This window comes from Zalophus californianus, chromosome 10 (assembly GCF_009762305.2).
Source record: "Zalophus californianus isolate mZalCal1 chromosome 10, mZalCal1.pri.v2, whole genome shotgun sequence".
In the NCBI taxonomy this organism is placed as follows: Eukaryota; Metazoa; Chordata; class Mammalia; order Carnivora; family Otariidae; genus Zalophus; species Zalophus californianus.
This window is the reverse complement of record NC_045604.1, coordinates 47,241,205-47,256,368: the sequence shown is the minus strand read 5'-3', so window position 1 is coordinate 47,256,368 and position 15,164 is coordinate 47,241,205. Positions and strand designations below refer to the sequence as shown.

Sequence of the window (15,164 nt, the reverse complement as noted above, 5' to 3'; positions counted from 1 at the left end):
CTTTCTTTCTTTCTTTCTTTCTTTCTTTCTTTGTTTCTTTCTTTCTTCTTTCTTCTCTCTTTCTCTTTCTTTTTTTTGAATGTCATACTCACACCACCGAAAGATACTAAATAAAGGCAAAGGACGATGAAATTCAAAATTGTCAAACTTATCCATCTTTTCCAACCATTCCACTCAATTCCTCATCAAACTCTGTTCCAAAATGAGAATAGAAAATTTGCACTATTAAGCCCGGACAATTTAAAAGTAAATGCAATGTTGTAGGTTGATCCATTGCCATATTCATCATCTTGGAAAAGTGGGCAGAAAAGATTAAAAAAAAACCGAAACTTTAAAAACCTAGTGTCTTCTTTGTGTATCTCCTGTGGAGGGTGGGTGACCAAAGTGGTAAAAACCGCACAGCAGAGAAAGAAATGCATTAAAGCAGATGTTTTGGACATTTAGCATCCCAGAAAGATCCTGGGCCCTTTCCCTTCCCTTGTTCATCAGAGGAGAGGAAACGTTATAATGGTGGTCGTTCAAGCCTCAGATGGACTATTTACAGGATAACTGGTAAGAAGCTATTGTGGAGAGGAATTCACATTTTACAGATATGTACATCGACGATAGCTATTATAGTTAATTCGGCCAATTAAAAAAAATGTAATGTATGTATGTGCTGCATATACACTAGGTCATGGCTGGTCACTAAAATCATGACATGTTTGAAATACATGACGTGTAAAAAAGTCTTTCTTGGCCCAGTCTGTCCAGACCGTGACTCCTCGGCCCCCCAAAGACCTGGGGATGAGACATGGGGACGGCCGCGCAGGGAGATTCCCTGCGCTCTGGGACCTCGGGCCGCTCGGATTCCGGGAGAAGTGTAGTATTGTCCCTCCCCGCAGTGGGATCCGCCGAGGCACCCTCTCTCGAAAGCTCCGGGTCAAATACTGGGAGAAAGGGAATTTGGCGCAAATCGCACTCCGGAGCTAAGGAACTGGGGGAGGAGAACCAGGAGATCGCAGCGGGGAGGGGGGCAATTTGCTTTGCACCCGCCTTGGGGAATCCGAGGGCAGCTTCCCGGGTTTCCGATTTTCTCATTTGCGTGGGTAAAAAATCCTGCCCCCACCCGGGTCTTACGCAATTATTTAAGTAGACAGGGGGAGGGGGAGAGTTGTGGGGGGAGTGGGTAAAAAAAAAAAAGGCGGAAAGAAACAGTCATGCTGTCACGTGGGCTTAGTTTTCACGCATAAAAGGAAGGTTCTCTCCGTTAGCTTCCAGTTGTCAAACAACTTGCAGCAAGCGTCAGGGTTACGCTCGGGGACTTCGCACAGCGACTGCTCCCGCTCCGCAGCCCAGAGCCCAAGTACGGCAACGCCTCCGCCCGCCCGCGCTCCTCCCGCCGCCGAGATGCTTGCTCGCGCCCTGCTGCTCTTCGCCGCCCTGGCGCTCTGCAATGCAGGTGGGTACCTGGCGCCCCGCAGCGGGGACTCCTCGCCGAGGTTCCGCTCTGACCTCCCGGATCCTCCCGGTACTTTGAACAGTCCGGGAAAGGAGACGATGTTCGACTGGGTAGAGAGCTTGGACCATTTTGAGTCCAAAAGAAAGGGGTGAATACCCCAGCTTTGCCACCAGCTCTGATCATCCTGAGCCAGTAACTTAACCGGTGTGGATCTCACTTTTCTCATCTGCTAAATAGGAACAGTGTATAATTTGCAGGTTGTTATTATGATAAGACACGATCGATCAATATATGTGAAATGTTTGTGTGTGGTGCCCACTATTAGGGAATGGGAGTCATTGTTTCAAAATTAGTGCTTTTCTACCCATTAGAACAAAAGTTGAATGAGAAAAAAAATTAGTGCCTTTTCTGACCCAGGAAAACCCAGGTTATTTAAGATAAGCAAAATATTAACAATGATATGTTTTTACACTGAAATTTCCCCTAAATTTGATTACTGTACTAGATACGTCCACTTTAGTTATGAAACTGCTACTTCTTTGAGCTCTTTAAAAATGGTAATTTGAACATCTGAAAAGTTACTAAAGAAAAAACTGAGCAACATCACTTCCCTGGTTGAATATTGTTATCCTTATTTAGAATAGGAAGTTGGTATTTTATTCATTATAATCATTCTGTGCCACAGGTTAAAGAAATTGTTTTCCATGACTACCTGTATATTTCTTGAATTTATGTAAAGTTGACCCATACTATATAAAGCAATTAAATGTTTAAATCAAGATTATGGAAGTAAAGAATGACTTCTTACTGTCTACTTTTATTGTAGCTAATCCGTGCTGTTCCAACCCATGTCAAAACCAAGGTGTATGTATGAGCATAGGATTTGACCAGTATAGATGTGACTGCACTCGAACCGGATTCTATGGCGAAAACTGTTCAACACGTAAGTTTGCCCTTGGGTGCCCTTATTTGGACTGGGGATACATGTAGTTATCACTTTACACTCTAGTGTCTTAGAATGGGTCCTGTTAATCTTCCCCCCCCCTTTTTTTTTCTCTTTGCAGCTGAATTTCTGACAAGAATAAAATTATTCCTGAAACCCACTCCAAATACAGTGCACTACATACTTACCCACTTCAAGGGAGTCTGGAACATTGTCAATAACATTCCCTTCCTGCGAAATGTAATTATGAAATACGTGTTGACATGTAAGTACAAGTCTCTTTCAAGGTTTTCAGTTTCCTCAAGGAAAAATGTTCTTTATAAAACTTGAGATTATTAAACCTAATCCCGAAATCTCTTTTCAACCTTGTCAAAATGACTTACTTTAAAACAGATATTTTTAGTTTGCCTTCTGTCTTCACGGTCCAAAATACATCTCAGTCCCGTTAAGTTTGTAAAGTTCTGTCTCACAGTCAGAATTCTACTTAAATCCTGTACACCTCTTCTAAATTAACTGCTTTTGCCAATCTGTGAAGGAAATGTGGTCCAGTTTACTGAACGTCCATGGATCACAGAATTGCACCTAGTAAAATAATCTGGTTAATCTGGATTTGGGTCAGCAAGAAAATAACTTTGTTACTAAAGCAAGTGTCTTGCCCAGACATTCCTTCATAGGCCTCTTAAGCAGTAGGTGGATGATTATTTGAAAAATCAAGACGGCTTGATCATGTTTTATGTAAAAGTATATCTACTTTATTAAAGATGCATTTTAATGAATCATTCTGATTTTTTTTTTTAGTAGAAGTGGCAGACTTTGAAGTGTAACTGTTTTACAGTAGGTTAGCTTTGTTGGTATTAAATCCAGTCTTCTGTGCCACTTTGCACATTTTACAATAAAAAGGAACATTGATGTGGGCACAAATAAAACAAAGTTTTTTTTCTTTAAATTTCAGCCAGGTCACATTTGATTGAGAGTCCACCAACTTACAACGTGGACTATGGCTATAAAAGCTGGGAAGCCTTCTCCAATCTCTCCTACTACACCAGAGCTCTTCCCCCTGTGGCTGACGACTGTCCAACACCCATGGGTGTGAAAGGTGAGTGTGCGGGAGGCAGGTCCCAGCCCTATGCACTGCAGTAGGGATTGGATTGCTACCTAGAAAATTCAGCCCTGAACTCTCTTGTTAATAAAAGCATATTGTTGGCTTTCCTAAGGATTATCTGTGGAGATTTTTTTTGTAAACTATTCCAGTGAATGGACATTTTGGTATAATGTCTTCACTTAAATTCTTTCATTAAAACCAAATTAACTTTGCTAGTTAAACAAAATAGGTAAAGTTATTCATTAAGAAGGTGTTTCCCCATTTCTTAGAACTTCCATTTATATTCTAATCCTGTTCACACTTGTATTTCTCCTGTAAGTGAAGAAGGCCCCATAGGAAATAGCTGCTTCCTTGAATTTGTAAATGAATTCTTATCTTAAGCTTTTCTCATTTTTCAGGCAAGAAAGAGCTTCCTGATTCAAAAGAGATTGTGGAAAAATTTCTTCTAAGAAGAAAGTTCATTCCTGATCCCCAGGGCACAAATATGATGTTTGCATTCTTTGCCCAGCACTTCACCCATCAATTTTTCAAGACAGATCATAAGCGAGGGCCAGCTTTCACCAAAGGACTGGGCCATGGGGTAAGACAGAGTTAAACTGAAATTATAGTAAAAATCATAACTGAGTGCTGTGTGTGTGTGTGTGTGTGTGTGTGTGTATTTGCTATACCAGATTTACCCTCTTTTTAAAAAAATGCTCTGTCTATAAAAACCTTAATGGAATTTCTATTTTTGATTCACTGGTTTAGTAAAAATACACATGTGTACACACATAGACATAATATTTGTAATTTGGCTCTTACATTTTAGTTTAAAATACTAGCCCTGCAAAAAGTGGTGTCTTCAAAAACATTTGTACCCTGATTATACTACTTTAAATATTATGAGATTTTTGCAGCATTATTATCCCTTGGAGTTCAATGACAGTTTCAATTTGCCAGTAAGAATTTTATATTAATAATATATTTTCTGATTCTTGTTAAAAGAAATAGTTTATAGTGAAGCATATTAGATACTTATAACTCCATATGAGATACTAAATACCTTTTCACTAAATATATACTATACTTCACTATGAGATACTAAATACACAAGAGACAGGTTTGTAGTGTCAGTGGATAACAAGTTAAATAATTTGATAACATATTTTTCTCACAGCCACAAAATACTAAATTTATTATCCACTGACACTACCAACCTATGTCTCTTGTGTATTTAGTATCTCAATATGTTATCAAATTATTTAATGGTATAGTATAGACACTTCAACAGCAACAAATTAAAATTTTTCCATAATATTCTAGGTGGACTTAAGCCATATTTATGGGGAAACTTTGGATAGACAACATAAACTGCGCCTTTTCAAGGATGGCAAAATGAAATATCAGGTTTGTTCTATTTGAATATTAAGAATTAGTTATGACTCACGACTTACCCACTTAAAAAACTTATACTGATTAAAATTTAATGTTTTTATTACTGTTGTTTTTTAGGTAATTGATGGAGAGGTGTATCCTCCCACAGTCAAAGATACTCAGGTGGAGATGATCTACCCACCCCATGTTCCTGAACACCTACGGTTTGCTGTGGGCCAGGAAGTCTTCGGGCTGGTGCCTGGTCTGATGATGTACGCCACAATTTGGCTACGGGAACACAACAGAGTGTGCGATGTGCTTAAACAGGAGCATCCAGAGTGGGATGATGAGCGACTGTTCCAGACGAGCAGGCTCATACTGATAGGTAAGCAAGAAGAGAATATATTTAAATAAAACCCTCTTCTGCAGAGAAAACTAACTTGATACCTTTGATATGTTTTCAGTAATTCTGGGAGAACATGGTGAATGTAAAGTCACATCCTCCATATTAATTCAGTTCAATCCTTGAGCATGAATGGAAATACGAATACCTTTTGTTTTGATGGTATAAAGGACAAAAATAGAAGTGAAGGAAGAGCGGATTCACAGCATTTCAGTTGCTTGAAAGTTGGTAATCAGAGAATTAATGCTCTAAATTTCTTTTTATTTTGTGTAACTAGGAGAAACCATTAAGATTGTGATTGAAGACTACGTACAGCACTTGAGCGGCTATTACTTCAAGCTGAAGTTTGACCCAGAGCTGCTTTTCAACCAACAATTCCAGTACCAAAACCGTATTGCTGCTGAGTTTAACACACTCTACCACTGGCATCCCCTTCTGCCTGACACCTTGCAAATAGATGACCAGGAGTACAATTTCCAGCAGTTTATCTACAACAACTCTATATTGCTGGAACATGGGCTTACCCAGTTTGTGGAGTCATTCAGCAGGCAGATTGCCGGCAGGGTAAGCCTTGTTACTGAAAAACAAAACAAAGGACTACTCAGTAACTAGAATTTCCGCCATTGAAATGATTGTTCTCAGACTTACCAATAACGAGTAATATTTCTAACTTGGATAGTTTAGGTCTCAGCTGGGAACATCAGTCTTCACTACTCTGGACCCAGGGAGTGAGTGCTTTCTTTTAAAAGTAGAAATCATCATTAAGTTGTTCTACCATTTTATTTTCCACAGGTTGCTGGTGGTAGGAATGTTCCAGCTGCAGTACAACAAGTAGCAAAGGCCTCAATCGACCAGAGCAGACAGATGAAATACCAGTCTCTTAATGAGTATCGCAAACGCTTTCGGCTGAAGCCCTATGCCTCGTTCGAAGAACTTACAGGTGAGAGAAACTTCTTTGAAGCATCAAGGGTCAAATGGAAACAACAGAGAAGTTGAAAGGGAACTGAGCAAAGGGTTAAAACTTTTCTTTTTCTGTAAAGTTTTTTACATTGGTTGTACGTCTTTGTCACCTTCACAGGAGAGAAGGAAATGGCTGCGGGGTTAGAAGCCCTTTATGGTGATATTGATGCCATGGAACTGTATCCTGCCCTCCTGCTAGAAAAGCCTCGTCCAGATGCCATCTTTGGTGAGACCATGGTAGAAATGGGAGCGCCATTCTCCTTGAAAGGACTTATGGGTAATCCCATCTGTTCCCCTGACTACTGGAAGCCTAGCACTTTTGGTGGAGAAGTAGGCTTTAAAATCATCAACACTGCCTCAATTCAGTCTCTCATCTGCAATAACGTGAAGGGCTGTCCTTTTACTGCATTCAGTGTTCAAGACCCACAGCTCACCAAAACAGTCACCATTAATGCAAGCTCTTCACACTCCGGACTAGATGATATCAATCCCACAGTCCTACTAAAAGAACGGTCCACTGAACTGTAAAAGCCTGTTAATCATATTTATTTATTTATATGGACGATTTCTTTTAACTTAATTATTTAATATTTATGTTAAACTCCTTATGTTACTTAACATCGTCTATTAAGAAGAGAAGGGTCATACTTGGTGAAGATTTTCATGTCACTACTTTAAAGATGTCTTCAGGTTAAAGGGGAAAACAGTTTTCATTCTGTTTTGTAAATGAGTTTGACATCCTTTTACTTGAATTTCTTTTTATATTATTTATATATAATAAGAAAGGGAAGATGTTTGGACATTTAAACGTTGTTCCAAGATGGCAAAATGCTGCAAGTTTTTTTCCACACTATCGGGATTTTCTAGTGTATCTTCCATGATACGTTAGAAGCAACTACCTGCACACTGCTCCTTTTCTTCTGTTAGCCACTGCGCTGGGAGAAACTCTCTTCTGATTAGTTTACTTCTTTTTTGTTTTCTTGGTTTTTAAGATCTGAGTTCATCTTTCTTTAGACTCTCTGTACTTATCTGAACTTTTGCAAGTTTTCAGGAAAACCTCAACTCAGGACTACTAGTAATTTAGCTCCTCTTAAGAGGAATGAAAGAAAAAAAAAAAAAAACCCAGCCCTTAAAGGCCTCTACCCAGAGGCATTTTACGTGAAAGGCAGAGAACTTTATAAACTGTAACAGAAGAAGCCTGCAATGAGACTAATGCCTTACAAAGAACTGTAGGGGGTTGATGATAGAAGAAAGCTGTATTTCTATTCTAATGAATGTCCTTTCCCATTTAAAAGCAAAACCAAACAAATCCTGAATAGTTCCCGGGAAGATAATGTTTCTTTTCCACATCTCATTGTCAGCTGACATTTGCTGGTACTGTATACTACTTAATTTATTGAGGATTATTATTTATGTTTTGTTAGGACATATAAATTAGGGTTTTTTTTGCATTATGTGAGAATCAGCATATCTTCTTTGAGATTAACTCTGAATTAATATGTAAACTATAAAAAATTATTAGTTTAAGATTCATGAATAGATTTTCAGGAACCCAACTCTGGTATATTGAAATATATTAAGTTGGAATTGAAATACAGAAGATTTACCTATATACCAGCTCACAGAGAAACAGTGTGTCTCATTAGCCTAGATGTACCATAAGACTGACCTTTTATATATTTTTGAAGGACCAATGGATCCTTCATTAATTCAGCTATAACTTACTGAGGAGACACGTGCAGAGCACTGTAGGTTTTAATATTTTTTGGGTTTTAATATTTTTAAATCAAGCACTGATTACAGATAACATCAGTATTTGTAAATAATGAAAAAGCAGTGTCTTAGGTAGAGAAAATGAAATTTCTTTAAAAGAAATAACTCAGGGGAATTTTTAAGATTTTATGTTTATAAAAACTTTAGTTAAGAAATAGTCAATATTAGATTTATATAAAAAACTTTAACTTCACTGATTAAAAAACTTGTATTAACATAACCTGCTGACTGAACCTGGGAATTTGGAATATAATACGAATGTTTTGGTGCCTCAGACAAATGTGTATTTAAATTAACTTATGTAAAATGTAAGTGTTGAAACAAATGCCTGTTTATTTTTATACTATTTAAGAATGGAAAAATCTCTTCTAAAATAAATTTTGGCTGTTTCTGTGTATCTTTGTCATATGACTTATGATTTCTCTAAAACACTGTATGTATACCATTTGGACTAGACTAGCTATTAATGAAATGGTTCTTCCCTCAGTCATAGAGAGGCTTCCTAGAGGAAGAGGTGTAGGAGATAGCAACAAACTTGTTTTCATTGCCTTAATCTGGAAGAAGGAAAAAACCAAGCACACAGAAGGCAAAGAATAAGATAAAATGGCTAAGGCGGTACAAAATTATAAGTTCAAAGAGCTGGGCAAACCACTGATACCTGGCTTGTGGGCTTCCATTGTACTCCTAATCTTGATATTTCGGTATAGCACTATCCACATGAACCACCTATTTAACATCCTGCCTGGCTTTTCTCTTCCTTGGACTTCATTCCTGTGATGGCTTCTACCATATTCCTATGACTATATATACCTTCATCTTGTCAATTGCTATACCATTACCAAAATCTTGATTTCAAGCATCTTCCTGACTCACCTAACTCACCTATCTTAGTACGCACACTTCAACATGTAAACTCTAGTTTCACTGAGCCTACTGATCCATTGACCTCTTTACTATTCGTTACCCCGTTTATCTCATTTCCTTACAATCACACCTTCATTCCCTGTCTACTCTCCCTCCATTGTACTTAACTGGCACAACTTCCTTTCAGCCATCCTCCTAATCTGACGACTTAGTAGCATTCAGCACAAATGTCAATAGTTCTTTACTGAAAGGTTGTATTTTGTTCTTGGTTTCTTGGTTTGATACTTCCTCGTCTTTCTCTGCCTTCATGTAGTGCTGTTTCTCAGATTTTTTAAAAATCTCTTCATCCTCCATTGTATCTATAAATTGAAGTGTCTTGATCCCCCTCTTTATCTGCTCTCTTCCAGGTTAATCCAAGCTCATAAACTGAAACATTATCACTCCCAAACTTATTTCTCCAGAACAATCTCAATTGACAACTTACCCAAATAAATTTAATGGCTTATTTTACAGTCTTTGCCCACTGTGCACCTTAAACCCAAAATAATAATCATCCAAAGTTAAGGACGCCACCATCTCCTTGTTCTCAAGCAGAATCCCCTCTTTTCTTCATGCCCATAGCCAATCACGCAGCAATCTTGTTGACTATAACCCGCAAATTCTGCACCTGTCACCTTTTCTCTAACTCCAATACTACCAACCTAGTTGATGTAATTATTTCTCAATTGGCTTTCCTTCTTGCCTCATTCCAAACCATTCTCCTTATGATGAGAGGGGTCATTTTCAACCATACATCAGATAATGTTCCTCTCCTGTTTGAATGGCTTCCTATTGGCTTTCTATTGCACAATGGACAAACCTAAACTCCTTATCCTATCCCAGAGTGTCTCAGTGATCAGTCCCCTGCCTAACTATCTAATCTCACTTACCATAATTTCCTACCCTTGTTCACTGTGCTCCAGCCACATCTGCTTTCTTCTGATTTGCTTACCAGCAGGGTTCTCAAGCTATTGCTCCTGTTTCTAATGTTCCTTCTTCAGATTTCCACAAGGCTAGCTCCTTCTCAACATCCAAATCTTGGCTCAAATTTCCCCTCTCAGAAAGGCCTTCTCCAGCCACCTAAAAGCCAACTACTAAAGCTCTTTCATCTTCTTTATGGCATTTATTTCTGTTATTACCTTGATTTGTATGTTTATTTATTATCTGTGTTCTCTCAGTAGAATTGTGTATATGAAAGCAAGGACCTTGTTTGCATTATTCACTGGTCTCAGAACAGTATCTGGTACTTAAAAGGCATTACAAAATACTCAATAAATGAATAAGAATAAGCTTCATGAAAGAAGTAGAATATGTGGCGATACTTGAAGAAAGAGTAAGATCTTAGAAGACAGAGATATCCACTCCAGAAAAATAGTTCGGCAGTTTCTTCTAAACTAAAAATTCCCTTACCATGTATATTAGTTTTCTACTGATGATATGACAAATTACCACAACAACCTTACTGGCTTCAAACAACACAAGTTTATTATTTACAGTCCTGGAGGTTCAGAAGTAAGATATAGATCTTATGAGTTAAAATCAAGGTGTCAGCAGGGCTGTGTTTCTTCTGGAAGCTCTAGGGGAGAATCTGTCTCTTGCCTTTTCTAGCTTCTAGCTTCTAGAGGCTCATGGTCCCTTTCTCTACCTTCAAAGCCAGCAGGGTAGCATTTTCTAGTATCTCTGACTCTGATCCTCTTGCCTCCCTCCCATAAGGAGGGTCTTTGGGTCCATGAAGATAATCCAGGAATATCGCCTTTCCTCAAGATCCATAATTTTTTTTTCCACATATACAAAGTCCCTTGTGCCATGTAAGGCAACATATTCACAGGTTTTAGAGCTTAGGGCATGGAAAACTTTGGAGGACCATTATTTTACCTACCACATGATACAATCTACAATTGTACTCTCGGGCATTTATCCCAGAAAAATAATCTATATTCATGTAAAAATCTGTATATGAAGCTTCATAGCAACTTTATTCATAATAGCACAAAATTGGAAATAACTCAAATATCCTTCAAAAGGTTAATGGTTAAACAAATTGTGGTATATCGATACCGCGGAGTACTATGCAGCAAAACAAACACAACTAATCACTAATCATACATGAAACAACTTGGATGGAACTCAAGGGAGTTATGCTGAGTGAAAAAAAAAACCAGTCTCTTAAAGTTACCTATTCTATGATTATATATATATATATATATAAAACACATTCTTTATTTATACATATATATAAAAAACACATTTTTTTAAGATTTTTATTTATTTATTTGACAGAGAGATAGAGAGCACAAGTAGGCAGAGTGGTAGGCAGAGGGAGAGGGATAAGCAGGCTCTCAGCTGAGCAGGGAACCAGACAAGGGGCTCGATCCCAGGACCCTGGGATCATGACCTGAGCTGAAGGCAGCTGCTTAACAGCTTAACCAACTGAGCCACCCAGGCGCCCCAAATATAAAGCATTCTTGAAATAATAACAAAACTATAAGGATGGAGAACAGATCTGTGGTTACCAGATTAGAAATTGTGGGATAGGGCGCCTGGGTGGCTCAGTTGGTTAAGCGACTGCCTTCGGCTCAGGTCATGATCCCGGAGTCCCGGGATTGAGTCCCGCATCGGGCTCCCGGCTCAGCGGGGAGCCTGCTTCTCCCTCTGACCTTCTCCCCTCTCATGCTGTTTCTCGCTCTCTCTCTCTCTCTCTCTCAAATAAATAAATAAAATCTTTAAAAAAAAAAAAAAAAGAAAAGAAATTGTGGGATAGCTATCTATAGCTATAAAGGAGTAGCATGAGGGAGCCTTGTGCTGATTGAATATTTTTATAACTTGATCGAGGTGGTAGTTAAAAAAGCTACAGATGTGACATAATTGCATAGAACTATGCACACACACTCAACACAAATGCATGTATAAATGGTGAAATATGAAAAAGCTCTATGGATTGTACTAAGGTAAATTTCCTGATTTTGACATTGGACTATAATGTAAGATGTCAACATCAGAGGAGGTGGTCTGAAGGTTGCATGGTACCTCCCTCTAAATTTCTTTGCAACTTCCTGTGAATTTATAGTTATTTCAAAATAAAAAGTTTTTTTTTAAAGGAAGAGATGCTATTCTTGGTGGCAAGAATAGGTTTATAGGCCACTTTTGTATCATTTGATTTCCTTGACCCTTATCCAAACTGCCACAATAGACTGTCCTAGAATGGACACCCAAACAAGCAGGGAAAATAAAATTCTCTTTCCAAAAAATTTAGAATTAGGGTGGAGATTCTAGATCCATCTGACAATTGTGTAGTTGACAATGGTGGCAATGCAATCTAATGAATAAACAAAAAAAAAAGTCTTTTCAATAAATGGCCTGAGGGGCGCCTGGGTGGCTCAGTTGGTTAAGTGACTGCCTTCAGCTCAGGTCATGATCCTGGAGTCCCAGGATCGAGTCCCACATTGGGCTCCTTGCTCAGCAGGGAGTCTGCTTCTCCCTCTGACCCTCTTCCCTCTCGTGCTCTCTATCTCTCATTCTCTCTCTCTCAAATAAATAAATAAAATCTTTAAAAAAAAAAATAAATGGCCTGAGAACAATTGAACATCCACATAAAAAGAAGGAAACTCAATTGTACTTAACAACACACACAAATTAATTCAAGATGGTTCATAGATCTATAGGTAAAAATGAAAACTATAAAGTTTCTAGAAAAAAATACAGAATAATATCTTCATGAACCTGGGGTAGGCAACAAATTTAAGATAATCAAGTACTAACCCTAAAAGATAAAAAGATTAATGAAGTTTACTTCATAAAATTAGAAAAGTTGCTCATCAAAAGATGATCCTAGGAAAATGAATAGACATGCCACAGACTCAGAAAATAGTCATAACACACATGTCTAACAAGGACTGGAATATAGAACATATAAATAACTCTAAATAGTAAAAATAATAACAGGAAGAATAAACAAAAGACATAAGCAGAAACTTACTGAGGAAGATATATTAATATCCAATAAGTACATGAAAATATGTTCAACATCATTAGTCATCAGAGACATGAAAATTAAAACCACAGTAAGATACTACTAGACAACTATTAGGTTCACTAAAATTTAAAAGATTAACTAAATTTAATTAATTAATTTAGTTAATTAATTAATTAGTTAATTTAGTTAATTAATTAACTAAATTTAAAAGATTAACTAAAATTTAAAAAGATTAACCATTATGGTTAATTTTATATGTCAACTTGGCTAAGATATGGCACCCATTTGGTCAAACACCAGTCTAGATGTTGCTGTGGAAGAATATTTAGATGTCATTAACATTGAAATCAGTAGACTTTGAGTAAAGCATATCATTCTCTATACTATATGGTGAACCTCATGCAATCAGTTGAAAGTCTTAAGAAGCAAAGACTGACGTTCCCTGAAAGAGAATTCTCCTTAAGACTGCAGCATAGGAGCTCTACTTGAGTTTCCAGCCTGCTGCCCTGAAGAATTTAGATTTGACATCCACTTGTATCTGAATTTCCAGCCTGCTGGCCTGCCCTGCTGACTTCAGACAACCTAGCCTCCACAATCCCTTAAAATCTCTGTCTCTGTCTCTTATTTGTAAAACTGAACTCCTGAGGTTCCCTTACTTTCCTTCGCAATTTTGCAAATAAGCGAGAGATTGAGAAAGAGAGAGAAATAGAACCAATATGTATTATTGGTTCTGGAGAACTGCAACCAGTCCATCGACAGTACCACATGTTCGCAGACTGGAATAAATGAAACTCTCATAATTGCTGATGGTAGTATAAAATATTATAGTCACTTTGGAAACAAATCTGGCAGTTTTACATAAACAAAATTGGACCCTATGATCTAACAATTCCACTTCTAGCTATTTACCCAAGAGAAATGAACAGAAGTATACACAAAAGACTTGCACAGGAATGTCCATAGCCACTTTCTTCATAATATCAAAAAACTGAAAACAAGGCAAATTTCCATCTACAAGATAAGGGATAAATAAGTGGTGGTATCTCCACACAATGGAATGATATTCATCAGTAAAAAGTAATGAACTACTGATACATTCAATAACATGGATGAATCTCAAAAACACGTAGAGGGAAAAAAAAGGCACAAAATAATACATACTGTGCGACTCCAGTTATATAAAGTTCTATAAGGAGCTATCTAGAAGGAAAGTAATCAAGAATCATGGTTGAGGGAAGAGGGAGTAGCAAGGATTACTTGGGAAGGTGAATAAATAACAAAGCTTTCTGCAGTATATATGGGTATATCTGTCCTAAAAACTCATTGAACTGTCCACATAACCATGTGCATTTTGATGAATGTAAATTATACCCCAATAAAAAATGAAAATATGCTGGGACTTAATGGATAATTCCAAACAATACTTTTTTTGTTCTACATTTATTTCCTACTATCTATTATACTCATCACCTTATTGTAAATGCTATTTTTATTTTGCATGACAGTCCCATGGAGAAAATATTGTTACTATCATTTTACTAAGGTGGAAACAGGCTTAGACCCATTCTGTAACTTACCCAAGTACCCACAGAGCTCAAATCTGTTTAATTTCAAAGCTCTTTCAACTACAAGGCACAGCATGGACAAAATTGATCCTTTATTAATATTTCAATAGTTACATAAATATTTCCCTGCCTGAAAAAAAGATCATGTTTTTACCTTGCATTCTTCTTTTCTTGAGAAATATCACAATTATGTAACTGTATGACTGTATTAAAGATAATTGAATAAAGAGATGACATGACTTCCTTCAGTCACTGGAAACATCGGTTTTTAAAACTTTGTCTAACAAGAGACTTACCATCCCTCAAACCACTTCCTTTTATTTTGCCTTTAGAGATATGAAAAAATAGCTAACAAGGGAAGTCAATGAAATGCAAATCTTATATATTTGAATGCAGCTATTATCATATCTTTCCGTTTTCTTCTTATCAGGAGAAATAATGATTTTCCTTTTCTATCTTTTTTTTAGGTTCCATTATTTAAATGTGACTGCTTTATATCCATTTACCTTCCCTAACACAGCTTAACAAATGAGTTAAAACACATAGGCACACACACAGAATTATGTCCCCAGTATCGGCCTTCTTCCAAAAAGCTTAGCTCCATAACTTAAAGTGGGGTCCTACCTTATTTCTCTATCCCTCCTTCTAAAACCATGTGGATTAATATCTGTACTTTATGTGTCCTGGATGTACTATACACTAAATATCAATTAGATTTCCAGTTTATGCAGACATTTTTTCTTAATGT

General features: G+C 37.3%; 1 protein-coding gene and 1 long non-coding RNA gene across 2 annotated transcripts in view; one reads left to right on the top strand and one right to left on the bottom strand.

Moving 5' to 3' along the window:
- Positions 1-1,271: 1,271 nt before the first annotated feature.
- On the top strand, positions 1,272-8,366 carry PTGS2 (prostaglandin-endoperoxide synthase 2). Its single transcript, XM_027613700.2, has 10 exons — positions 1,272-1,441; positions 2,268-2,384; positions 2,506-2,649; positions 3,337-3,480; positions 3,885-4,066; positions 4,789-4,872; positions 4,978-5,224; positions 5,520-5,806; positions 6,035-6,182; positions 6,321-8,366. The coding sequence occupies exons 1-10, from the start codon at positions 1,390-1,392 to the stop codon at positions 6,728-6,730; spliced, it is 1,815 nt and encodes a 604-aa protein (XP_027469501.1). The 5' UTR covers positions 1,272-1,389; the 3' UTR covers positions 6,731-8,366.
- Positions 5,087-15,164, bottom strand: part of LOC113933517 — a 74,223-nt gene continuing 64,145 nt past the window's right edge. The window contains exons 2-3 of the long non-coding RNA XR_003523373.2: positions 5,767-5,819; positions 5,087-5,217 (exon numbers count right to left, since the gene is read on the bottom strand). This is a non-coding gene — a long non-coding RNA (uncharacterized LOC113933517). The remainder of the gene's footprint in view (positions 5,218-5,766; positions 5,820-15,164) is intronic.

Bases quoted from the DNA above. Each gene is read 5' to 3' on its own strand.
- PTGS2 (XM_027613700.2), top strand. From the start codon at position 1,390: ATGCTTGCTCGCGCCCTGCTGCTCTTCGCCGCCCTGGCGCTCTGCAAT. The intron at 1,442-2,267 runs GTGGGTACCTGG...CTTTTATTGTAG, and splicing joins CCTGGCGCTCTGCAATGCAG to CTAATCCGTGCTGTTCCAAC. The intron at 5,225-5,519 runs GTAAGCAAGAAG...TTGTGTAACTAG, and splicing joins GAGCAGGCTCATACTGATAG to GAGAAACCATTAAGATTGTG.